At 41.5% G+C, this 26,923-nt stretch overlaps 1 protein-coding gene and 1 long non-coding RNA gene across 5 annotated transcripts in view; both read left to right on the plus strand.

Moving 5' to 3' along the window:
- Nucleotides 1-26,923, plus strand: part of C6H10orf71 (chromosome 6 C10orf71 homolog) — a 1,221,395-nt gene that overhangs the window by 689,004 nt on the left and 505,468 nt on the right. For 3 of the 4 annotated variants that reach the window (XM_044296688.1, XM_044296690.1, XM_044296689.1), the window contains one exon: nt 731-8,430. The exons of the other annotated variant lie outside the window; for it this stretch is intronic. In XM_044296688.1, the coding sequence (XP_044152623.1) occupies nt 799-5,220 (4,422 nt within the window). In that variant the 5' untranslated portion in view covers nt 731-798 and the 3' untranslated portion in view covers nt 5,221-8,430. Of the gene's footprint in view, nt 1-730; nt 8,431-26,923 lie in introns of those variants that run through there. 4 annotated transcript variants of the gene reach the window in all.
- Nucleotides 20,609-22,491, plus strand: LOC122940220. The gene is made up of 4 exons (XR_006390255.1): nt 20,609-20,665; nt 20,748-20,813; nt 21,467-21,835; nt 22,364-22,491. It is a non-coding gene; the product is annotated as an uncharacterized LOC122940220 (long non-coding RNA).

A 26,923-nucleotide genomic window follows, 5' to 3' on the forward strand; every position in this document is an offset into this window, starting at 1 on the left:
TGTAGACAAAAATGTTCAATAGTGGTGTACTAAAATACAGTTTTTACCGTGTTTAGCTTTAGTCATGACTTTTTAAAAGAAAAATTACTAAGAAAATGGTCCTAGAACTACTTCTATAGAGGACACTAAGTCTAGGTACTGCTTAAGGGAAAACCAAATAAGACATAAATCTCATTTACTGTGAAGGATACAGTTGTAGTAAATTACCATGTCAGAACACAACTACAATATATGACCCATATAATGGAGGACACACTGAACTCTGGGATGTATATAGTTTACCATTATTTCATTTAGTGTTTGCATATAAAAAAGTGTTCAATATAGGTAATGGTTCTTTGATGCTAGAGAAGTCAAATTATGGAAAGGACTACCAGTAAATGCAGTGATGGCAGATATAGTGACAGCAATAATTAAATAGTATTGGAAGTTATTTTTAATATAGTAGTAAAGGTAGTGTAATTGCTCACTCCTGTGTGCATCTCCTCCTATATACAGTAGATATTTCCTCGTTATCTGGCACATTTAACTATTAAGTATTCAAATCATGTAAAATCTCCAGAAAACCTTCAATATTTTAGATTTTTTGCATAATAATACATTTAATTTATAAAGATATAATAGATATCCTTGGCACATTTCCCATTTTTTGTAAAAAGGGAAAAAAATGTAATGTTAAATAATGGAAAATTTCATTGAGTTTAATTTATTGTCCTTTCTCTACTCATAGGATCCAGTAGGAGACTGACAACATTTCAGACATTTGCCGCCCAGATTAAAAAAAAAATATTTACTGGAATGCTTCGTTACAAAAAGCATAAGAGGCAGGCTGATGGCCTTGGAACAAGTGTGACTCTAATGGATGACACAGACCGGGAAGTGAGCAGTTTCACAGACCGAGCTTTTAGGAGTTTATGTGTTGCAGAAGAAGATCTATTTAATGATGTTCCTCACTTGCCGTCCCCTATTAGAGGAATGCCACTTTCAACTAAGTTCCACCTAGGAATTTTTAACCTTTCAGTCAGAAAAACGCAACCCTTGGCACAGTTACCTACCACTACACATCAGCGTAATAAGTGGGTTCCAACATTCCAGCCTATGCTTAACTATGCAAAAGTAGGGTTCACTGATGTAAAGACCAACAACAGCATTCTATGTGCCCCTGTGCCAAGAGGTTATAAACAGCATTCAAAAGTGTCATCATTGATAAAGACATTTGATAATATAGAAAATGAGATACCAGATAACTGTCCTTTGCCCACGCTACTTAATTTCTCTAAAGCTTCTCAAAGAGATATTGAAGCAAGTCCTATTAATGAGACCGTAGAAAAAAATGACACCAGTGGTGCTTTACTGCTAGAACCTATCAATTCAGATGTTTCGAATTTTAATGAAAGTCACTTACACCGACGTACTGCCAGAGACGTTTTTATGGAGTCACAAATGGAAATTTATACTCAGATATCAAGATCTCCATCACTTTCTTCAGGTTCACCATTAGCTGATCAAGTTAAACAAGTGATAAAACAAACAGATTCACTGAGAAGGACAGCGTTTCTACATAGTGAACATAGCGCCTTTAAATCGTGGAGTGATATCAATAGGAAAATGATTGGAGATTATGAAAGTGACAGTTCAATACCAGGGACACCTCTTATTCCTAGAAGAGCAACCCCCTGCTCACCTTTACTTCAAAGAACAATAGCTGGAATGAAGGCAAGAGATGGAGGAATGGAATTAGGTTGGACTTCTCCTGCTTCTTCAGTATCTAGCAGTTTTGATGCTAATCAAATGCTAAAAACTGTGCCTCCACTTCCTAATAGAAAAAACACAAAACTAAATAAAGACTATAGCCTTAAACAAGCAAGACCTCCCCTACATGCAAGACCTCAAGATTTAATGAAGGTATATGAAGGACATTCATCAACTACAGAGCAAGTCAACTGGATAAATAAATCTAAATCACCAGATCAACACAGTCATGAATATCAACCTATTCATGGGGCACAATTGAGTAATGCATCTCAAAGTTTTGTAAAACAAAATGAGAAAGGCGAAGCAAACATAGCTGTCACACAGCAGACTGAAATATCTCAAACAAAAAGCAAAGGAGAAGTTAAGGAACTGGAGAAAAACAAGCCACCCCCCAGAAGAATAAAAACATTAATACAACAGATAGAAAAAGAAGCAATTAAAGAAATGGTACCAGTTCACTTTATAGACAAGAAGCATACCATTAGAGATTTACCAAAGGATGGATCGAATGATGTCCTTGCTACACTAGAAAAATCACCACAGATCTCTAATACTCTATCAATCATAAATGATCATATACCCCCTTGGAGAAAAACCAAAAGCAGTAATAAGATTGTATCTGACAAGAAGATTCCAAGTACAAGTATGGTCACAGGAGAGATTATTGTAGCTCAACCCCATGAAACTGTATTTGTATGTAAGGATGACAATATTTTAGAAGAAAAACCATCATCTTTTAACATTTCACATCTTTTAACTCCAGTTATAAGTAGAAAAAACATTTATGAAGCTTTAGAAGAAAACATAATAATAACCTCTCCAATTACAATTAAAAATATAGATCAAGAAGACCAAACAGACATTGGTTTATATAAAAAAAGAGATGATTATAAATCTAAAGCAACAAGTTTGCTGTTCAACTTGAAAGATATGAGAAAAAGAGTCAAAAGCACATATAATCCAGTCACTACTGCCAGAAATGGCTTTGAAAAGACTTTGGTAACAGATATTAAAATTCAGGAGGGTGTGGCTCACTTATCAGAGATCAATGAATTGGTTTATGAAAATGAAAGTTCAAATCAAACACACTTAGCAGAACATTTAGGGCCAACAGAAGAAGTACAAATCAAAAGTGACGTTGCTGGAAATGAGTATGAGAACCGTTTATGCCTGAGTCCCATGGATCAGGGCACAGTATTTCAGAATGGAGAAATCCCTAAAGATAAAGTCATGTCAGATTGCAAATGTATGCTTATTGAGAATGCAGCCTCTGTATGTCTTACTACTAATGACAATGATATCAAGAAAAAAATTGATTATTCTTCACTGAATGTATATTGCAAAACAGATACTTATGTAAGTGGGGGGCATACAGAATGTAATCAAGACTCTTTAGCTTGCCTAAAAAAAACAGAAGTCAATACTTCACCAAAAAGAGAAAATCCAACAGAAGACAATAAGGATGATGAACATGTAGATGTTCTATCCAATCCATGCGTTTGTGATTTAGAAAAAATCATGGTGAATGATTTAAAACAATCAGAGCAATGTTTTCCATTCAAAGTGAATCAATGGGCTGTTGATCGTGATGAAAATGAAAAGCAAATTGTTAAAGAGGATGAAACTAAAAACATTTTACAGTATTTTGCTGTTAATAGTAGCAAAGGAGTAGATGTAATAGAGAGCAAAAGAATGTCTGAAGTTTTAGAAGATCAAATTGAAAAAGATGACCAAGTTAAACTGACAGATGAAAAACTAAGAGCAAAAAATATATGCGATGAGGAAGTTCTAAGGCCATCATCCTTAACACCTTTTAAACCAAATTTATTTCACTTAAAAGATAATAAAATCAAATTTTCTCCAGTTACAAAGTCAGTGAAACTTCCTCTTTTCAGGAGTCTTTCTGAAGATTGCTTGGTCTTCAAGAAGTTAGAAGATAGTAACTTTCCATGGAGAATAGGAGACCTGAGAGAGACAAAAGAAAGCAATGGCATAAGTGCTGATATACTCTGTATAAAGAATATGGAAATAGATAAAGTGACTCAACATCGAAAGCAACTAATAGTAAGCCCTACCTCAGAATCTCCAAAACAAGAAGCCATAAAGTATAATCAAATAAAGTCTCAAAAGGCAGAAGCAGATGACCATACATTGAATGAAAATAATATTACTAATGCTGAGAAAAAGAAACATAGAAGTAGAAATAAAACAGAAGAGTCAGATGGTATTAAAATGAAATACAGTAGTGGGGGTAACAATTTATGCTTAGAAGAGTCCTTCTTTCATCCAGTTGAAACGTGTGTCTCAGAATGTAACGCTTTGATTGTGCATAATGCAAGTGAATATTTGAAAGAAATAATAAATGGAGAACCCATAGGCTGTCCTTGTAATGAAGCTGAAAACACAAAATATTCTCCCATTGATAATGAACATTTGCAGTTTGAGGATAGTGTCAGTTTTGCACAAGACATTGCCTGTTCAAGCATAACAAGTCCCATGTCAGAGAGTTTGACTTGTTCCATTGTAGCCAGCCCCATGTCTATAAATACACAAAGTTCTGGCTTCACTACTGCACTTTCTGCTTTGGAAGATATGCCAAGTCCACCCTCAACAAGTTCAAACACAAGAAATGGAAAGTCTAGTTTATTGCTTCCTGTGGTGATTCCAACAGACTCTGAGCCTAAAACCACTTACTTAGCCAAACAGGAAAAGGAATCATTTTTAGAATCACAGAAGATCAATGCAAAACCTCCCGCTGTACCTCCTAAAACAGAAAAAGCATTACGTCGTGCCAAGCGTCTGACAAAAAAACATAGAAAGACTGAGATCCCTCAAAGTGTACAAGAAAGCAACTTTCAGGAATCTGACAATCTAGATCTTTCACCATTAGGTAATGTTACACCAGGTCAGTTTACACCACAATCATATCACAAATTAATGCCATACATATCCAGCTCCTTAGAGCATGAAGATATTGTTTCTGAATCATCAACTCCATCTTTTCCCCTTACCCAACGTAAAATTCTTCAGGACCCTGATTCTGGTCAGTACTTTATGGTCGACATCCCTGTTTGCTTGCGTATTAAAACTTTCTATGATCCCGAAACAGGAAGATACTTGCAAATGTCTGTACCTTCATCAGAAAGGGAAAGCCCAGAATTAGAAGTGTCCAACAGTCCATTGATGAGATACCCCAGGGTAACTCCTGTACCAGTTTCATCCATAGCATCATTCAAGGGAAAATCAAAGCTCCTGAATAATAATAATGTTAACACTTGTGAAAGGAAACATTTATGGAATGACAAAGTGGAAGATTCTTTTAAAATGCATGATTTCATACATTGTGATTCCCATGACCAGACAATGACAGGGACTCCAGTTAGCATAGATAGAATTACAAGTAGGAGCCCAGATATTATCTCAATGAAGGATATAGATGACTTTGCAATGGAAGCAGTTTCATGAAATTTGCATTAAACTTTAAAAAATGAAAAAGCACAAATAAAGCAGTGCAACAAACAAGCAAAGGTTCGATAGAAATAGCACATGTGAACACACTACTATTAACACTAAATTCTCATGTCACCAAAATGAATCAAGAGACAATGGTAGTTTATCTTATGCATTATACATTTGTCAACAAAAACACGTTTAATGTTTTTACAAAAGAAGAAACCTCTATTGACTTGACGCCAAGGATTACCCCTCTGACAACAAACTGTCCAATGTTCACATACATTTATTGAAAAGTGTATTTGGGTGAATCACTCTAGCACTGGTGAAAACCTCAAAGTGGAAAATCTGATGCAACAAAGAACACCTATGTTCCATTGAATTAAGCAAGATAAAAGTGTATTTGTACTATATGTTTACAACCATACATGTTATATGCATAAAATATGCATCGATTTTGGTTGATTGTGCTTGAATCCCTGTTCTTATAATTTTGTTACATAGGCAATGTTGAACTTGGCACAATAAAGGTTGTTAGCTGCTGCCCTAGTGCATTTTCTATCAGTGATTTTCCGCAGTACATCATAGTCTTTAATGCATAGTTTACCAGTACTATTTTAACTTTTAATGCATTCTGTTTTTAACACAGATTTTCTTGATGCTAAAGATCTTAAAGGCTATATACACCTTTAGAACATTTTTTTTAATTATTCATTTACATGTATTTATGGCTAAAAAGTTATTTTGTAATAGGAATTTTTGCAAAAAAAATGTACCATTAGCTTTTGCAGCTACCATTTTACACCATATAGTCAACTGCAGAAACATTCTGTGATGATTCCATCAAACCGGCTGTCTAATGTTAAGTGTCCAGTCCTTCTCTGACAACTCCTGAATGATATTCCAAACAAATTTATGCTCAAATCAAAGTTAAGTTTTGATTTGGCAAAAACAATAAATCCAAAGGTGTCCATTGCTTTTAAAGATCTAATACTTTAGATGAGTAGATAATTATCACAATAATGATTCATGCTGGATAATAATCGTGTACTGTAGTGTATGTAGCAAGTGAGTGTATGTACTGAAAATGCTTGTTGGTCACTTGTAAAATCATTTATGAGAACTATCATTTATTGTTATGAGAATTATCATGTATTGTGATTTTGTGATCTTTCAGAGATGTGAACAATGTAAAAACACGTTTATGTCAATCATTGCATTACTATACTTGTCTAAATACTGCAAGCAATCCTCAATTAAGTAAATAATCACATGTGAACAAATTTGTACACAATTATGTTTGAATGAAAATGTTTGGCGTCAACTTTAAATTTCTAAATGCAATTGTGTCATTAATTGCCTAAATGATTATCCACTTGTCTAAATGCAGCAATAAAAAGATATTAAAAAAATCAGTACAGGGTGCTTCAGAGGGCATCATTACTCAAAAACAAAGGAATTAAAAACAATATGCAATATGTTAACCCAAAAGATTATCTGCTTACATTTTTTATTTTTTTTTGGGGGGGCGGCACTTATTTTTAGAGATAGTAACACACATTTGCAGCCACTGACTCGGAATCAATGTTACCTTGGGTGCCAGATGCTTGTAGAATAAGTACATTTAAATCTTGTTCTGTGTTTCTTCAACATATATGATGTCAGGACACCTTGGATGGTGAAGATAGTTCATTTATTTAATTTAAGCATAAAATGCAAAGCATTTCAGGGTCCTAACAAGTCCTTCCTAAAGAAAGGCACCAGTGTTTAAACAATGAAATATAAAGAAAGAAGAAAAGTTCCATGTTGGTTAAAGTAATTACATATAAACATGATAAAACATATATTAGCGAGGACCTACCATTTATTCTGATATGTTTCTTTTAGTAACTACTTGTTTTTCCCATTCAGGTCCTCTTTAATGTTAATATATTTAAGTAAATATTAGGTAAAGTAACAAAGAACAGTCATAAAATGTGATTATTACAAACTGATATAGCATTTTGATTAGAACATTGTGATATAGTTTAGCACCTACAGTTTTAATCAGGGGTAGACTTGAAGCTTTTGCAGCCATTTCAGCTGCAGCAGTACCGAAGGAGGGGGTTCCCATGTGGCCAGCATTATGTGAAGGTATGAAATAGGGGACTTAGAATGGGTATCCTGTACAGAAGTGAACAGTGAAGATAAGGGTGCAGGAGCTAGTGCTATGTACATTATGTAATTAAAAGGCTTCTAAATATATTTTAACATAAAGTTGAAAATACTTGCCTGTTCAATCTCAGTGCCAATTAACCTATGCCCCCCCTTCTTTGGAGTCTGCTTACTTGGCAGCAGTGATGACATGCCATATTATCAAATGAATACTGCTGCCCATTACTGGCGGCAGTGGTGATGCCAGTAGGTAGGGCTGGAATGAGTGATTTACTGCAGTGGTAACATCCTGATAAAGCACCATTCATGTGCAAAACAGCATTCAATAAGCGATCATGCATCAATACGACATGTCATCACTGCTGCTAGTCAGTGGCCACAGTGGTGATAACAGTAAGTAGGGCATGTGTCTATTATGGCACAGTGAATAGGCATGCATATGAGCTATGCTTGCCTAATCAGGACAGAGGCCTGGCTGTTACTGACAACCAGGCTCCTGAGAACACAGTTTAACATCTTAGACGAGGCAGTAAATGCTGACTGTTGCATCAAAGCAGTTTACAGAGGGAGCTCCTTCTCATACCCCAAAATGCATAAGGTGCTCTTTTACTCCCGAACCCTCACATAAGTTCAGGCAAACAAAAGAATAGGGTCACATGTAGGGTATTTCTAAAACCATGAAATACCTGATAAAAGGAGGGCTTACTTTTCACAAAGGTACACAATGGGCACAACATATTGGTCACTGAAATGGCATATCTGTGGAAAAACAGCATTTTTCACTTTTCACCATCTGCTGTGCATTAAAGGGGTTCTGCAGATTTTAAACTCTCGCTGTTTACCGCAGGCCCAGTGACATCATGACTAGTATCAATGGCCTGTTCACTTGAATGGTGCGTAGCCCCGCCCAGGCCATTGATACTAGTCGTGACGTCACTGGGCCTGCGGCAAACAGCGAGAATGCCACGGCACTCATGAATAGTGCCGTCTATTGGTTTCATAGTCTTATGACATACTATTACTCTTGTCATAAGACTATCAAACCAAAGTTCCATGCCTGAGAGGGAGCGTGAGAAAGAGACCAAATTTAAGGGAGATACATTTATTTTAAAAAATTTGGATCGAGTGGAAATGTGGGAAAAGCTATTGAGGCACAAATGTGGGACAAATTGCAGAAGCCCAAATGTGGGCCAAAAGAGTAAAGCGGAAATGTGGGTAAAGCTGTTAAAGCGCAAATGTGGGCCAAAAGAGTAAAGCGGAAATATGGGAAAAGTTATTGAGGCAAAAATGTTGGCCAAAAGAGTAATGGAATAGTAGTGGAATTGTGGGACAAATAATCGAAGCACAAATGTGGTACAACTTGTTAAAGTTTAAGCATTGAATCGAAGGAGGTGGCGCGCATCAATGAAAGAAGAATTTCAGAAATGTTATTCCCTGTCACCCATGCAGAGCAGGGGTTTATTCCTGACTAAAATTGTATAATGTCAACCCAAGAATGTAATAGAAAAATTACAGAAATGTGTTAACCTGTCTACTTGATTTATTGTCACCCTAAAATGTAAAATAAAAATTATTGAAATTTATTAAGCTGTCAACTAGGTAGAAGAGGGGTATATTGATTTTTTTTTTTTTTTACCTGTCTACTCGGTATAGCAGTGGTACATCACACCCAAAAATTGGTGAATTTCACCAGAAAATGTAACTGACAATATATGTATATTTTTTTTTACCGGTCTACTAGGTATAGCAGTGGTACTTCACACCCAAAAATTGTTGAATTTAAACTGAAAATGTAACTGACAATTTATTTTTATTTTTTTACCTGTCCACTAGGTATAGCAGTGGTACATCACACCCAAAAAATAGTGAATTTCACCCGAAACTGTAACTGACAAAGTAGAGAAATTACATAAAATAAATATAAATAAAATAAAAAATTTGATTTATGAGGTGGAGTTCCATATGGAGTAGGAGTTGGAGGAGGCGGTGGACGTAGCGGTGTAGGTGGAAGCGACGGTGGAGGAGGACGAGGTAGCCAACACAGGTTTTTGGTTTAAATTTTTTTATTTTTTATTAGGGTACACTCCAAGAGTGTGAAATATCCAAAATACATGAATGAGCAATTGCGCTGCAGTATAACAATGACTGGTTAGTGCCGGTATACATGTCTATTCTGCACAAGGTACGGACAAGTCCTGTGGGATCCATGCCTGGTTCATTTTAATGAACATGAGCTTGTCCACATTGGCTGTGCACAGACGGCTGCACTTGTCTGTGATGACGCCCCCTGCCATGCTAAACATACATTCAGATAATACACTGGCTGCAGGGCAGGCCAGCACTTCCAAGGCATAAAGGGCAAGCTCAGGTTATGTGCCCAATTTGGAGACCCAGAAGTTGAAGGGGGCAGACCTGTCATTCAGTACGTTTAGGCGTGTGCACACATACTGCTCCACCATGTTGGTAAAATGCTGCCTCCTGTTAAGAGGTTCCATATCAGCTGGTGGTGCTGGTTGTTGTGGCATGCTGACAAAGCTTTTCCACATTTTGGCCATGCTAACCCTGCGTTCTGAGGTGTTGGCCGTGCCCCAGCTGCGTTGGCAACCTCTTTCTCTGCCTTCGCCTTGTGCTTCCACGGTGCCCCCACTGCCAGGTGGGAATGCCACCAGAAGTGCATCTACCAGTGTGCGTTTGTACTCGCGCATCTTACGATCACGATCCAGTGATGGAATTAAGGACATGGGGTGTGCACACATACTGCTCCACCATGTTGGTGAAATGCTGCCTCCTGCTAAGACGTTCCATATCAGCTGGTAGTGCTGGTTGTTGTGGCATGCTGACAAAGCTTTTCCACATTTCGGCCATGCTAACCCTGCCTTCTGAGGTGCTGGTGGTGCCACAGCTGCGTTGGCAACCTCTTGTCATTTGCCTTGTGCTTCCACTGTGCCCCCACTGTCAGGTGGGAATGCCACCTACCAGCGCACGCTTGTACTCGCGCATCTTACGATCACGCTCCAGTGACGGAATTAAGGACGGTACGTTGTCCTTATAACGGGGATCCAGCAGCGTGGCTACCCAGTAATCAGCACAAGTTAGAATGTGGGCAACTCGACAGTCGTTGCGGAGACACTGCAACATGTAATCGCTAATATGTGACAGGCTGCCCAGAGGCAACGAAAAGCTGTCCTCTGTGGGAGGTGTATCAAGTGTGTCCTCTGTATCCCCCCAGTCACGCACTAGTGATGGCCATGAGCTGGTCTGGGTGCCACCCTGCTGTGAACATGGTTCCTTCTTCTCCATCTCCTCCTCATCATTCTCCATTTCATCATCATCCAGAACTGTGCCCTGACTGGACAATTGTGTACCTGGCGTTTGTGGGTGCAGGAACCCAGGCTCGGACCCACTTGGGAATGACTGGCCTGAAACACTACAAAATGATCCCTCTTCCTCCTCCTCCTCCTCCTGTGCCACATTCTCTTCCATCATCACCAGCAGCGTTTTTTCAAGGAGGCATAGAAGTGGGATAGTTAAGCTGAGAACGGCATTACCGGCACTGGCCATGTTGATGGAGTACTCGAAACAGGGTAACAAGAAACACAGGTCTTGCATGGAGGCCCAGTCATTGGTGGTGAAGTGGTGCTGTTCCGCCGAGCGTCTCACCCGTGCGTGCTGCAGCTGAAACTCCTCTATTGCCTGCTGCTGCCTGCACAGTCTGGCCAGCATGTGCAAGGTGGAGTTCCACCTTGTGGGCACGTCACATATGAGGCGGTGAGCGGGAAGGCCGAAGTTACGCTGCAGCGCTGACAGGCGAGTAGCAGCAGGGTGAGAATGCCGAAAGCGCGCACAGACGGCCCACACTTTATGCAGGAGCTCTGACATATCGGGGCAATTTTTAAGGGATCTCTGCACCACCAAATTCAGCACATGTGCCAGGCAAGAGATGGGCGTCAAACCGGCTAGTCCCAGAGCTGCTATGAGATTTTGCCCATTATCGCACACCACCAGGCCGGGCTTGAGGCTCACTGGCAAAAGCCACTCATCGGTCTGTTGTTCAAGGCCCGTATACAGCACCTATGCGGTGTGGGGTTTGTCCCCCAAACAGATAAGTTTTAAAACTGCCTGCTGTCGTTTACCCCTGGCTGTGCTGAAGTTGGTGGTGAAGGTGTTACGCTGATCGGATGAGAAGCCGGCAGAGGATGAGGAAGCGAAGTAGGAGGAAGAAGCAAAAGGAGGCAAACTGAAGCGCCTTGCAATCCTCGGTGGTGGAAGGACATGCACCAAACTGCTATCCGCCTCAGGCCCAGCCGCCATTGCATTTACCCAGTGTGCTGTTATATGGAGATATAACGTCCCTGACCGGGCTTACTGACCCACGTATCTGTAGTGAGGTGCTCCTTGCCACAGATGGCGTTGCGCAGTGCACATATGATTTTGTCCCCCACTTGGCTGTGCAGGGAAGGGATGGCTCACCTGGAAAAGTAGTGGCGGCTGCGCACGACGTACTGTGGGACAGCCACCGCCATAAGGCATTTAAAACTATCCGTCACCACCAGATGGAATGACAGCATTTCAAAGGCCAGTAATTTAGAAATGCTGGCATTCAGGGCTAGGTAGCGCAGGTGGGTAGGGGGGTACTTCCTCTTTCTTTCCAGTGTTTGGGAGATGGAGAGCTGAACGCTTCCAGTGGGACATTGTGGAGATGCTTGGTGACCCAGGTGGTGGTGTTGCTGGAAGATCCTCTGTTTGCGGGGTGGAAGATGGCACTGTCACTCCAGAGGTCGATCAAGAGGCCGAGACTGCAGCAGAAGAGGAAGCAGGAGGAGCCAGAGACCTTTCTTGGTTTTTGAGGTGTCTACTCCACTGCAGCTTGTGCTTTGCACTTAAATGCCTGGTCATGCAGGTTGTGCTCAGGTTGAGAATATGTATGCCTCGCTTCAGGCTCTAATTGCACAGTGTGCAAACCACTCGTGACTTGTCGTCAGCACATTGTCTGAAGAACTGCCACGCCAGGGAACTCCTTGGAGCTGGCTTTGGTGTGCTGTCACTTGCTGCGGTGGGCAGTAGCAGGCGTACTGTCTACAGGATGGCCGCTCTGCTTTTGCACCCTCGCATGACCTTGATTCCATGTGGGGTCGAGGACCTCATCGTCCTCCACATCATCTTCCACCTAGTCTTTACCACTGCCCTCCTTGTTGGTCTGCACACTTTTGAAAGACCCAGCAGTGTTTCGTCATCATCCGAGACGTGCTGCGATGGTCCTTAAATGTACTCAACTTGAAAGATAGGTGGTTGTGCATCGGTGCACTCAATCTCTGCCACTTCTGGGGCAGGGCTAGGTGGATGGCCCTGGGAAACCCTGCTAACAGAGTCATCAAAAAGCAGAATAGACTGCTGTATGACTTGGGGCTCAGACTGCTTGGCTGATTTGCAAGGGGGTGAGGTGAGAGACTGATGGACATCGGCTGCAGGCACCAACTATGATCATTCAGCAGGAAACTGGGTTGGAGACAATGTGAATGAACTGGAGGCACTGTCAGCAACCCAATCTACTATCACCTGTACTTGTTCAGGCCTCACCATTTGTAGAGCCGCATTAGGCCCGACCAAATACCGCTGCAGGATCTGTCGCCTACTCGCACCTGAGGAAGGGTTTTCACTTGTGCGTGTAGCTGGCACAGATCGACCACGTCCTCTCCCTGCAACAGGAGCTCCACCAGCAGCACCATGACCTGGGCCACGTCCCTTATTTGACACGCTCCTAATATTTCTAGAATATAGGATCTTGCCCTAAATGGTTGTTTAATTAATAGTAGAATAGAACGACAGTAAGAACAGGGTGTATCTCACACGCCCTGAACCAGACTAGGCCTCAATTAAATTTTTTGCACAAAATGGCTGTATTTCAAATAACTGAATAGAACACCTGTATATAAAGAGTGTATCTCAGACGCCCTGACCAACACTAGGCCACAATGAAAGATTTGTGCACAAAATGGCTGTATTTTAAATAACTGAATAGAACACCTGTATTTAAAGGGTGTATCTCACAATGACATCTGCAGTAAAGGCTGCCCAAAAATGTTTTTCTTCCCCAAACGGGTGTTTAATAACTGAATATGACAGCAGTATATAACCCTGGAATTTCAAATGTCTTGATGCTGCAAGGGCGCAGCAATTGTGTATTTTGCCCCAAAAAGGGTGTTTTATTAATAGAAGAATTTAAGCCCTGTATATACACGGCCTGACCCACACTAGGCAGCAATTAAAGTTTTGTGGACAAAATGGCGGCATTTCAAATACTGGAATAGAACCCCTGTATTTAACCACTTCAACCCCGCTAGCTGAAACCCCCTTAATGACCAGGCCACTTTTTACACTTCTGCACTACACTACTTTCACCGTTTATCGCTCGGTCATGCAACTTACCACCCAAATGAATTTGACCTCCTTTTCTTTTCACTAATAGAGCTTTCATTTGGTGGTATTTCATTGCTGCTGACATTTTTACTTTTTTTGCAAAAAAATGTCATTTTTCACTTTCAGCTGTAAAATTTTGTAAAAAAAACGACATCCATATATAAATTTTTCGCAAAATTTATTGTTCTACATGTCTTTGATAAGAAAAAAATGTTTGGGCAAAAAAAAAAAAAATGGTTTGGGTAAAAGATATAGCGTTTACAAACTATGGTACAAAAATGTGAATTTCACAAATGACCCCATTTTGGAAAGAAGACACCCCAAGGTATTCCGTGACGGGCACAGCGAGTTCCTAGAATTTTTTATTTTTTGTCACAAGTTAGCGGAAAATGATGATTTTTTTTTTCTTTTTTCCTTACAAAGTCTCATATTCCACTAACTTGCGACAAAAAATAAAAAATTCTAGGAACTCGCCATGCCCCTCACAGAATACCTTGGGGTGTCTTCTTTCCAAAATGGGGTCACTTGTGGGGTAGTTATACTGCCCTGGCAATTTAGGGGCCCATATGTGTGGTAAGTAGTTTGAAATCAAAATGTGTAAAAAATGGCTGGTGAAATCATAAAGGTGCTCTTTGGAATGTGTGCCCCTTTGCCCACCTAGGCGGCAAAAAAGTGTCACACATGTGGTATCGCCGTACTCAGGAGAAGTTGAGGAATGAGTTTTGGGGTGTCATTTTACATATACCCATGCTGGGTGAGAGAAATATCTTTCCGAAATGGGGTCACATGTGGGGTATTTATACTGCCTTGGCATTTTAGGGGCCCTAAAGCGTGAGAAGAAGTCTGGAATATAAATGTCTAAAAAATGTTACGCATTTGGATTCCGTGAGGGGTATGGTGAGTTCATGTGAGATTTTATTTTTGGACACACGTTAGTGGAATATGAGACTTTGTAAGAAAAAACAAACAAAAAAAAAAATCTATTTCCGCTAACTTGGGCCAAAAAAATGTCTGAATGGAGCCTTACAGGGGGGGTGATCAATGACAGGGGGGTGATCACCCATATAGACTCCCTGATCACCCCCCTGTCATTGATCAACCCCCTGTAAGGCTCCATTCAGACGTCCGTATGATTTTTACGGATCCACTGATACATGGATCGGATCCGCAAAACGCATACGGACGTCTGAATGGAGCCTTACCGGGGGGTGATCAATGACAAGGGGGTGATCACGCATATAGACTTCCTGATCACTTCCCTGTCATTGATCACCCCTCTGTCATTGATCACCCCCCTGTAAGGCTCCATTCAGACGTCCGTATGATTTTTACGGATCCACTGATACATGGATCGGATCCGCAAAACACATACGGACGTCTGAATGGAGCCTTACAGGGGGGTGATCAATGACAGAGGGGTGATCAATGACAGGGAAGTGATCAGGAAGTCTATATGCGTGATCACCCCCTTGTCATTGATCACCCCCCTGTAAGACTCTATTCAGACATCCGTATGCGTTTTGCGTATCCGATCCATGTATCAGTGGATATGGAAAAATCATACGGACGTCTGAATGGAGCCTTACAGGGGGGTGATCAGGGAATCTATATGGGTGATCACCTCCCTGTCATTGATCACTCCCTTGTAAGGCTCCATTCAGACGTCCGTATGCATTTTGCGGATCCGATCCATGTATCAGTGGATCCGTAAAAATCATACGGACGTCTGAATGGAGCCTTACAGGGGGGTGATCAATGACAGGGGGGTGATCAGGGAATCTATATGGGTGATCACCTCCCTGTCATTGATCCCCCCCCCTGTAAGGCTCCATTCAGACGTCCGTATGTGTTTTGCGGATCCGATCCATGTATCAGTGGATCCGTAAAAATCATATGGACGTCTGAATGGAGCCTTACAGGGGGGTGATCAATGACAGGGGGGTGATCAATGACAGGGAAGTGATCAGGAAGTCAAAATGCGTGATCACCCCCTTGTCATTGATCACCCCCCGGTAAGGCTCCATTCAGACGTCCGTATGCGTTTTGCGGATCCGATCCATGTATCCGTGGATCCGTAAAAATCATACGGACCTCTGAATGGAGCCTTACAGGGGGGTGATCAATGACAGGGGGGTGATCAATGACAGGGAAGTGATCAGGAAGTCTATATGCGTGATCATCCCCTTGTCATTGATCACCCCCTTGTAAGGCTCCATTCAGACGTCCGTATGCGTTTTGCGGATCCGATCCATGTATCAGTGGATCCGTAAAAATCATACGGACGTCTGAATGGAGCCTTACAGGGGGGTGATCAATGACAGGGGGGTGATCAGGGAATCTATATGGGTGATCACCTCCCTGTCATTGATCCCCCCCCCTGTAAGGCTCCATTCAGACGTCCGTATGTGTTTTGCGGATCCGATCCATGTATCAGTGGATCCGTAAAAATCATATGGACGTCTGAATGGAGCCTTACAGGGGGGTGATCAATGACAGGGGGGTGATCAATGACAGGGAAGTGATCAGGAAGTCAAAATGCGTGATCACCCCCTTGTCATTGATCACCCCCCTGTAAGGCTCCATTCAGACGTCCGTATGCGTTTTGCGGATCCGATCCATGTATCCGTGGATCCGTAAAAATCATACGGACCTCTGAATGGAGCCTTACAGGGGGGTGATCAATGACAGGGGGGTGATTAGGGAGTCTATATGGGGTGATCAGTGGTTCATAAAGGGTTAATAAGTGACAGGGGGTGGAGTGGTGTTTGGTGCTACTTTACACAGCTACCTGTGTCCTCTGGTGGTCGATCCTAACAAAAGGGACCACCAGAGGACCAGGTAGCAGGTATATTAGACGCTGTTATCAAAACAGCGTCTATTATACCTGTTAGGGGTTAAAAAAATCACATCTCCAGCCTGCCAGCGAGCGATCGCCGTTGGCAGGCTGGAGATCCACTCGCTTACCTTCCGTTCCTGTGAGCGTGCGCGCCTGTGCGCGCCCGTTCACAAGAAATCTCGGCTATCGCGAGATGACGCTCCGATGCGTCCAGGAGGAGTAAATCAACCACCTCCCGGACGCATCGGTGCGTACAGCGGTCGGGAGGTGGTTAAAGGGGTTGTCCGGGATCAATCATTTTTTTTTAAAACGGCTTACTCACTGTTAGTAGCCAAATCTATCTTCCTAAAATGTTTTTAGGTAGCTTTTGCACTGCTGCATGGCTCCTACAATCCCCAGCAGACTGTGTGCATGTTTTTATGTGCCATCACTTCCTGCTGCAGTGCATTGTGGCTCCCAGTGCAGCTCAGCAGCTCCTGGTTTCTACAGTGTAAGATCACCACCCTGCACCTGCCCCCCTCATACATATTCAGCCTCCTCCATAGAGCCACCCCCCTCATACATATTCAGCCTCCTCCTCTCCTCCATAGATCCACCCCCCTCTTACATATTCCTCCCCCATAAACTCCTCCTTGCTCTGTCTCTTGCACATGTCATGTGCTCAGTGTTTGCAGACAGTGAACTAACACACAGGGAGCAGCTCCATCTTTCCACAATGGTAGATCATTTTTAGTTTTATGTATACATTTATCATTATAATAACCAATTATTAGTAATATATCTTAGCATTGCTAATGTTTTACAATTTCCCTAGTTTTGCTCTGCTACACAGTAAGGCTATTTTCACACTCACGTTTGGTGTGGATCCATCATGGATGGATCCGCACCGATAATACAAACTGCTGCATCCGCTCAGAATAGATCAGTTTGTATTATCTTTACCTTAGCCAATATGGATCCATCTTGAACACCATTAAAAGTCAATGGGAGATGGATCCATTTTCTATTGTGCCAGATTATCATAAAAAACAGATCTGTCCCCATTGACTTAGGGCTCTTTCACACTGGCGTTTTTCCATTGAAGTGCATTAATCCGGACCCGATGTTTACCTTTTATGAATGGTTACCATGGCAGCCAGGACGCTAAAGTCCCGGCTGCCATGGTAAAGTGTAGTGGGGAGGCAGGGGACAAGTATACTTACCGTCCGTGCGGCTCCCGAGTCCCGGGGTGCTCCACAATGACGTCAGAGCGCCCCATGAGCATGGATCACGTGATCACTTTAATAGTGTCCTGGCTGCCATAGTAATACTGAAAGCATTTTGAAGACTGATCAGTCTTCAAATACTTTCAGTTCTCTTGCGCTGTGACAGATCCGGCGGGCATTTCCGGCGACGTAAGTGCACGCCGGATCCACACAACGCAAGTGTGAAAGAGCCCTACATGAGCGCTTGGCAGAGGCCTAACATTGTGTGTCAGGACGGATCCGTCTGGCTCAGTTTGGTTATGCGGACACCAAAACACAGCCAGCAGCGTTTTGTTGTCTCCCTCTAAAGTGAAATGGAGGCAGAACGGAGCCAAACTGATGCATTCTGATCAGATCAATTCAGAATGCATTAGGGCAAAACTGATCTGTTTTGGAGACCTCTTGTGAGATCTAAATCTCCTGTGTGAAAGAAGTCTTATTGCGGATCGCATTGGTGGATCCGCAATATATGTTCACCGTTACGTTTGCATTGTGATTCACCGATGCAGACCCATTCCGCAAATCATGCAATTTGGAATGAGGCACTAAGGAGTGTTTCCTGGGGTTCCATTTGATTCCTCTGCACTGCAAAAGGATAGAACTTGCTCTATCTTCTTGCTGAACAGAAGAATTGTGGACCCATTCAAGTGAATTGGTCCATGATCTGTATGTGGCTGGCCCACGGTCGGTGCACGTGCATTGTGGACCTCAACAGCACAGGCACGGGCCGCACATGGTCACGCGAATAAGCCCTTATGCGGCAGTTGAAAAACACGAATGCCACCTGTGTGCTGTCATAAATTTGTCTAAATAAACAGTCCATCAGGGCTCATGTATTGCCTCCCGCATACAGTGGGCCCATAATACACATCCACTGGTCATATGCAACACGGATCAAGGACCTATTCACTTGAAATTGCACGCAATCAAGGAGATGCAGTGCAGAAATGCACAGGGGAACCCCACAGAAACACTACGGGGTGCCTTTGTGGTGTTGCTGGCCTCCACACATAAAAAAATATTGCATGCAATACTTTTTTGTGTAAAGGAAGTATCATGGATGGATCCATCCCGGCTGCTGCACAGACGTTGCCCGTGACTTGGTGACCTGAAAATGAGGCCAACAGTGCACGGAAAGGCACTCCTACGACCGGGTGAATGTGCCCTCATAGAAACACCTCTTCTTTTCAGTAAAACCTACACGAATAGGACATAATATATAGTTTTTTTTATGGTCACAGAACTGCTCAACGAATGCGGACAGCACACATATTACTGTACGCATGTATTGTGGTCACAATGAAGTGACTGTGTACGTACCCGAGACAAAAAAAACATGCAGTTCGGATGCTGAGACAAAACATGGATGTGTGCATGAGGCCTTAGAATCACTACACACTTCACTAAAGCCTCCTGCACACAAACGAGCTAATTGCGGGCAGCAATACATGGGTACTGGTCCTTGTGCATTCCTCACCACGGATTCAGAACCGTTCACTTTCACGAGTCCGATTTTGCAGAGTCGTAATGGAGGCACTAATGGGAAACTCCACGGAAACAATACAAAATGCTTCTCTGATGATTCTCACTGCGCCTTAATTCATAAAAAACATTCCCAATGCATTGTGGACTGCATATTGCTTTCTCAATTGCAGGGAAAGAATGCACAACCTTTGGGCTCATGCATGTGACTGTGTACCCGCATAACATATTATTTATACCTGCCGCTAAAATTCTCCTCATGAGGCTCATGAATGGCTCATGCACACTACTGGAATGCGTTCGTTATCCGTCTGCACCCATTGAAGTGAAAGGGTCTGCAATCCGGGAGATGCAGTGCAGAAGCACGGAGCGCAACACCACGGAAACCTCAGAGTATTTCCGTGTTCAATTATTTTTTTTTAACAGACTGATCACGAACACATTCAAGTTGAATGGGTCTGTATCCGGCTGCAGCAGCCGCACAGTTGCTGCCCATTCATTGGGGACCGCAATCGTGTGCAAGAGCCCTTCGTGTTCATGAAGCCTTATCAGGACAATGTTTGCGGCAGGCATAAATAAATGTGCAGAGGGACAAAATACTACTATAGAGTGAAAAAGCACACTCCTTTAGCTCCATCCACTGGTGATTCCACATAGATGTCTACAGAACCTGTTCTATTAAACATTTATAGAAGTAGAGCCACCCCCCTCTTCATAGACAGGTCAGCCAGTTTCAGACCCTGAGTTTTTATTGACCACCCAGACAGCCCCCTTGATGTTAGCATCAGATCATTTCATGATCATATGCTGTCCCTTGCCCTGAGCTATATTGTACAGGGCAATATTTTATTTTCTGCCCAGCAGTGTGTTTGGTGACGTCACCAGCAATGATGGGCATGATTTATCAATGCCATATATGTATTACAGGCTAGGGCAGCGTTAAGGCCCGCCCATCAGTGTCATTGACATCACCAGGCTTTCAGCCAGTCACACGGAGAGCCTGTTTCCTCAACAAAATTGAAGAAAATTACTTTGCCATGCGCAATTTAGCGCAGCACAAAGAGCATCGGAGCATAAACTGCTAAGATGCTCCTGTCAGGGAGGCTGCCTGGGTGATAATGGAGATATGTCCCGGTTACACTCTGAACCTGGACAACAACTTTAATTACCTTACAAAATAACCAACATTGTGCTTTCAGAAAATAATATTTGCAGACTAAACAATGTTAGAATCCACGTACTATTCCAGAATCAGCAAACCAATTTTCGCGGAGAGGAATCAGAGGAGTTTGAAGTAGAAAGTGATGATGAAAATTATGTTGAGGTAAAACTATTTACATTTTTTGGGTTAATTTTGCAAATAATATCAATATTAAATAAAAACATATTCATTATCTTATTTTCAGGAGGAAAGTTCTGATGGAACAACCGAAGAATTAGTTAGTCCATCTGCCACAAATACATCGAGACCGGTAAGTCTTAGATAATTTAGCAAAAATACCATTCTATTAACAGTATTTTTCAACCTATAAGACAAAACAGCACATAAGACTCACCTAGGATTTAGAGGGGAACAATATTTTTTTATTTGGCCTCTGTTCAGACCAGCAATCACACCCCCAATGTTAATGAGACCTCAAGTGAGAGCCCCAATAGGAACTCAAATCAGACACCAAGGTTAATGACCTCAATAAGACCACAGATAATAGTCCCATGCCTCTCATCAGCCCCCATTATCCTTATAGCAGCCCACTGTAGCTTCATAACAACTCCCACCAGCCTACTATGGGTTAAAAAAAAAATGTAATTGTTCCGGACGACGCGGATCCTCTCCTCCAGCACGATCGTTTTCATCCTGCCACCCACTGTGCTGTGAATTCTGCCCACAGCCTTCACAACTGTCAAATGTGTACCAGAAAGCGGGGAGTACAAAGCTTTCACCGCTTTCCGGTCCGCCTGTACTAATGGGAGCGGCTCATCATTACTTGACAAATAAAACGCAGGGTCATGTTTCACACACTTTTTTAAGAAAAAAATACGTCTATAAAAAACTGTACTTTATATTTTAAACATGCATCTCTAGTGAGACAGTATAGTAGGTTAAATATTTTTTTTTTTGTATCAGCAATTTACAGGGCTTCTATAGCAAGACTGAGAGAGGGTGTTTCTTCAGAAAACAGACTACAAACTTTATATTTTCAAAATGACCCACATTGGGGCCGGATGAAGAACGTCCACATCCTCCTGAAGATCCAGAAGGTCGCCTTGTAAACACGAATTGGTGCAAATGTGAAAACTGCAAAAAAATGCCAACATTGGAAGAAAGCTTATGTTGCCATGAGTATGCCCAGATGTCATGTTTTTTGGTTGAGGTTCCCTGTGTAACTCTACATCAATTTTTTACAACAAAAGTAATCGATCACAGTTATCTGGTCGATCTAATAGAATACGATGCACAAATCACTCAACGTGAATTTGAACTACATGAGAATCGGTAAGGAAATATTTAAAAGGGTTGTATAGTTTCAGAGCTGAACTTGGACATACCCCCATTTTCAGCCAGGCAGCTACCGGTACTTGAGTATTGGAGAAGTTCATGCTCTGATGCTCTCATTTTGTTTACAATAATACACTGCGGGGCTCAAGCTCATGCCCGGGAGTGTGTTTGGTGACATCACTGGCTCAGATGTCTTTGCACTGCCCTAGCCATTTTATTGGCTCGAGCTGGGCTAAAACTCACATATCACTGCTGGTGAAGTAACCAGGCTTCCTGGCAGCCCCATAGAGTGCCCATCAGAGCTGATGACGTCACCAAACACTCTTCACAAAATTACCCTTGAACTGCGCAATCTAGTGCAGGGCAATGGAGCGCATCAGGGCTTGAGACTAACATTAGGGGTGTTGACTGAAGGAAATAATGGGTATGTCTACGTTCAGCTCTGAACCCAGACAACCCCTAGATGCAAATTATGTATACCGATCATTATGTATTTTGTAAAACAATATTTATTATCTTTTATAGAAACCTACGCCTTGCGGCATATAGAAAATTTACTGCAAGTGTATACGGACTTCTTGGTCAAGGCAATCGAGTACCAATACCATCTTGTGCTGTCAACCTCATTCGCAGAAAATTTCCCGACCCACATGGTCATTATACAGGATTTCTCTGGTTTTCAGAAAACAGAGGTCACGGAGCTCATAATTATAATTTTTTATTTTTTTGCAACTTATTTATTTAGTTTTTAGTTAAAAAAAAAACAGTTTTGGTTATCCTTACAGAAAGTGTGTTTTTCAAAAATTATTAGTGGTTGTTTGTATATTTTATTAAAAATGCTAATCTCTTCAATTCCACTGTTTTAGGGTACTTTCACATTAGAGGCAAGGCAGTCTGGCAGGCTGTTCCAGCTGTTGAACAGCCTGTCAGATCTGCCCTGCCGCTAGTTCACGTGTGCCCCCATACTGCGGCTATATCCCATTTCACTATAATGGTGGTGAGGACAGAGGCCGCTGAAATTAAAGTATTGCTTGTGGTATTTTTAGTTTGAGTGCCTCTCACTGTGCACTTCTGTGTTATAGTGAATTGGCACAGAGAGGCAGTCCGGCGGCACACATGAACTAATGGCAGGATGGATCCAACTGGCTGTTCACCCGCTGGAACAGGCTGTACTTCCCTGCTGCTAATATGAAAGTAGCCTTAGTTGTATGTTTTATTTATGATAAAATAAATTAAAGTATTTAAAAAGGTTTTGACAAATCTTTGTTAATAAAAAACTTTTTACATTGTAATGTTGCTTTTTAAAAAAAAGAAAAAATACAACAAACTATGAACACAACTATTTTATTTTACAACAAATTTTTTTTTTATTATAACTAGGCATAAGCAAATCGTAAATCTGCCTATGAAGATGTGTGCATAACAGTTCCTTCTAAAACTTAACATCGCTGGAGCTCCATACACTATTAGAATGTATTGGCTCCTATGAGCTGCATTTTTTTCTTAGCAAAGTTAGTCGATACCTCGTGGAATAACTACTAAGATTAATTGCTACTGTAAAAATTTTAACAAAGTCTAGTCCCACTATGCTAAGTGAAAAATTTTGCTCCCTTCAGTCGTCACATTAAAGTATAGTACATAGCTAATGTTTGGTACATTTTCAGAATAATTAAATAAATTCCTTAGGTTCTGTCCACTCGTGTACATTGGTCACATGCTGCAATAAAGAATTCCATCTTATCACAAGCTGTGCACCATCCTCCCCACAAGTCTTAGCTGACCACCAGATATGGTTCTTCACCGCCTGAACCCAATGCGATAAGATGGCTCCACTTTGGGTCTTGGAGGCACCAAGCACCTTATTTCCAACTGATTTTGCCATATGCCACACATCAAACTGATGGTTTATATGAGAGTACTTTTCATGAATCACCTTATGCACTGACATATGCCGGTCTGTGGCAATTAAATGGATGTCTACATCCTGCTGTAAAAGGTAATCAACATTGTTTTTTAATCCGACTTTTTCTAGACCAACAGATGTTAGTGGTGGTACGACCTGTTCCACTGTGAAGCTTACAATTTTACCCGTTGCATAATCCATTAATGTTTATATGCAGTATTTGGCAGAAAATCCCGGACTATCCGATTGTCCGTCCCCTGCAAGGCAAACTGAGTTTTTTTTTAATGTCCGATAAGACTTGCTGTTGTTCTTTCTTCCACTGCATATCTATTGCAGGAAATATAAACTGTTTTTGATTGTTATAGTGACTGGACTTACCGATAGACTGCATTTTTAAGATGTTTAAAAAATGCTTTATTTTGTGGAAGCTGGAACCACTTAGAACCACTGCTGCAGATAAAAGAACATTTCTGATTGGCTTACGGCCATGTTTGGGTTGGCTATTCCATATATTTAAAACATGGCCATTTGAACATTTTACGGTTACACTGATCATGCTTCCAATTTTTTTGTTTTTTAAATGCGATTAGCTTGCCATTACACTTTGATCTTGATTGACATGGTACTAGTGATAATAGAAGACGTAAAGAGCAATCGAAAACTATATATTTTGGCTCCATTGCATGGCTAATACAGTCATGTTCCAGAACTTCAAATTCTTCTTCAACATCTATATCCTCGTCACTATGAGCCACAAAACTTTCTTCTAACTCAGTGTCTGATTCAGAAGGATGGAACGTTTCGTCATCTGGGTCCTCATAAGTAGTAGCTGATGGATCAACATTTTCTTCCTCTATTTCTGGCACTCTATGTTCCACAACCACCTCTGGACTCATGATAGGTGACAATTCATCAAAAATAGTGCATAGCTGGTCATTGTCCTCAAAATCGGAGGTATAACCGTCAAGAATTGGATCAAGAATATTAGAGGATAATTTTTTTAGCGTTTTCTCTTTCATTGGCGTTGACGTTCTCAATAACTCAGAGCTTTTTCTCCCAGTTGATGTTGGCTCAAGTGTAATTTCTTTCATCAACATATCCTTTAGAAACGGTTTAGCAGTTGAAGAAAAAACTTTTGTGGGACCTATTTGAAATTGGTTGGAAATTTTTATTTTTTTCTTACAAGAACGTTGGGGCGGGGACTGAATTTCATTGTGTTCAGATTCATTACTTGATTCACACAATAATTTTTCAGGGTCCAATAAAGAAATTGTGTCTTCAATATCCGTTTCATTGTCAATACTTCCACTAATATTACATTGTACTCTTTTATTTTTCTTTGGGAAATATGTTTGAATTTTTTTGTCTTTTTTAATTATGTAATGCTCAGTGTTCACTGCAAAAGACCGGGTTTGTGAATAAGGTTGCAGACTGTTTGCATTTTGTAAATCCATGGTTTCCGTAGTAACTGTTGAAAGCAACGTTGAGGTGCCAACTATGTCAGCAGTTCTGTAGTAATAGTTATGCTCAAACTGTATTTGACTTTGTGGCCAAGATCTTGAGCTCATGCCTGGTGTTTCGGTTGAAATCGGTGGAGTTGATAGAGAACACTCACTTATTGACTCGCTTGAATGGCAACCAACATTTACTTTGGTAGACGGTTTATCTCCTTCATGATACTGACCAACAGATTTTGCAGTAAAAATTGTGGTAGTGACTACAGGGGACAACATTTTTTTTGCTAGTAGTCTCTAGATTGAACAGGCTTTGTCTAAAAAATTTCCTTTTTGGTAGTGCCTCTTCCTGAGGTTGGCTTCTTTTGGTGGCATCTGTCACCTGTTTTCCTGAAGCAGTATACAAGTTTATGCTTCTCATAGATAAATTTTGTTCCACGAATTGGTGATAAGAAACTGATGATGTAGTCGTTGTAGCTGTGTTTGTACAGGTAACTGTCATTGTAGAAGTTGATCCAGTGCTAGCACTAACACAGAGAATTATGCTTGTGGCAAGGGACACACACAGAGTTAGTTACTGTTTGCTGGCTGCTACTTGGATGTTCCTGCAATTCTGCCGATGGTTCAAAAATAGATGATTGACATGGAAATTTAGTAGGGATAGCATTTGGTGTTAATCTTCTACGGTCTTCATGATGAGTGTACGCATCATTTGTAAAATGTAATGAACACATTCTATAATTGTCAAACAGTGTCCCCTCCTTCACCTCTGCAACCATTTCTTCCAGATTATGAGGGTACTGACTTGTTTGTCTGAGCCATTTGCAGATTCTTTCCACATAACATGGAAAAGAATGGAGGATGATGGAACGGTCCCTTTTTTTTTTTTTTGTCGTCTTGCATCCACGTACAATGCAAGACGGCATTCTGATAGAAAAAAAATTATATCATTGTCAATAAATATTCCAAAAATGTATTTTAAAAACCTTCACTACTTAGCCAATTTTTTAATTACATTAACGCACCATATTTAGAAACATCCTAAGTGTCAGATTATTTGATAAATACTTTTTTTTTATTTTACTTGTGCTAGTTACTCATGGTATACAACCTTAGGGATACAGGGGAGCACCCAGGAATTTTGTCTAGGCGGGGTCCGAAAGGCAAAAAAATATGACATGTGTAGGAAAATAACAATGTGGCGCGCCACAATTTTTTGGCCCCGTCCATTATTAAAAGCCCCTCCTACATATAATAGGCCAATCCCAACAAACACTGTACAGCTGACATTCTATAGTTGCGGCCTGTCTCTACACATCATACGGAGAGAGGGGGAGGTCTGTCCTGGCTGCACTGCCTGCTTCACATCAAACAATAAACAGCAGGCTACAGCCAGGAAGCTTCTCCACTCTGCTCCCTCCCCAGATCCTGCTCAAGGCCTGTGGTTCCCCCCACCATCTGCCACCCGCCCGCGGCCTGCTGCCCCCCTTGACCATCCTCACCCAGCTCTGAATCCTCCTTCTGCAAATGGCAGGGGGAGGAGCCGGAGCAACTCCTACATAGCGCCCCATACCTCTAACTTCCAGTGATGTCACCTTTGTTGTAGACGTTCTCTTTCCTCATCTTCTCCATTCAGACAAGACCGCCATGATGATTTTTCAGCCATCTCCCATCTCTGCAAAGATTAACAAACAGACATTAGTTTCCCACATTTCCATAATCTTCACA

The sequence above is a fragment of the Bufo gargarizans genome, chromosome 6, assembly GCF_014858855.1.
Source record: "Bufo gargarizans isolate SCDJY-AF-19 chromosome 6, ASM1485885v1, whole genome shotgun sequence".
Taxonomy (NCBI): domain Eukaryota; kingdom Metazoa; phylum Chordata; class Amphibia; order Anura; family Bufonidae; genus Bufo; species Bufo gargarizans.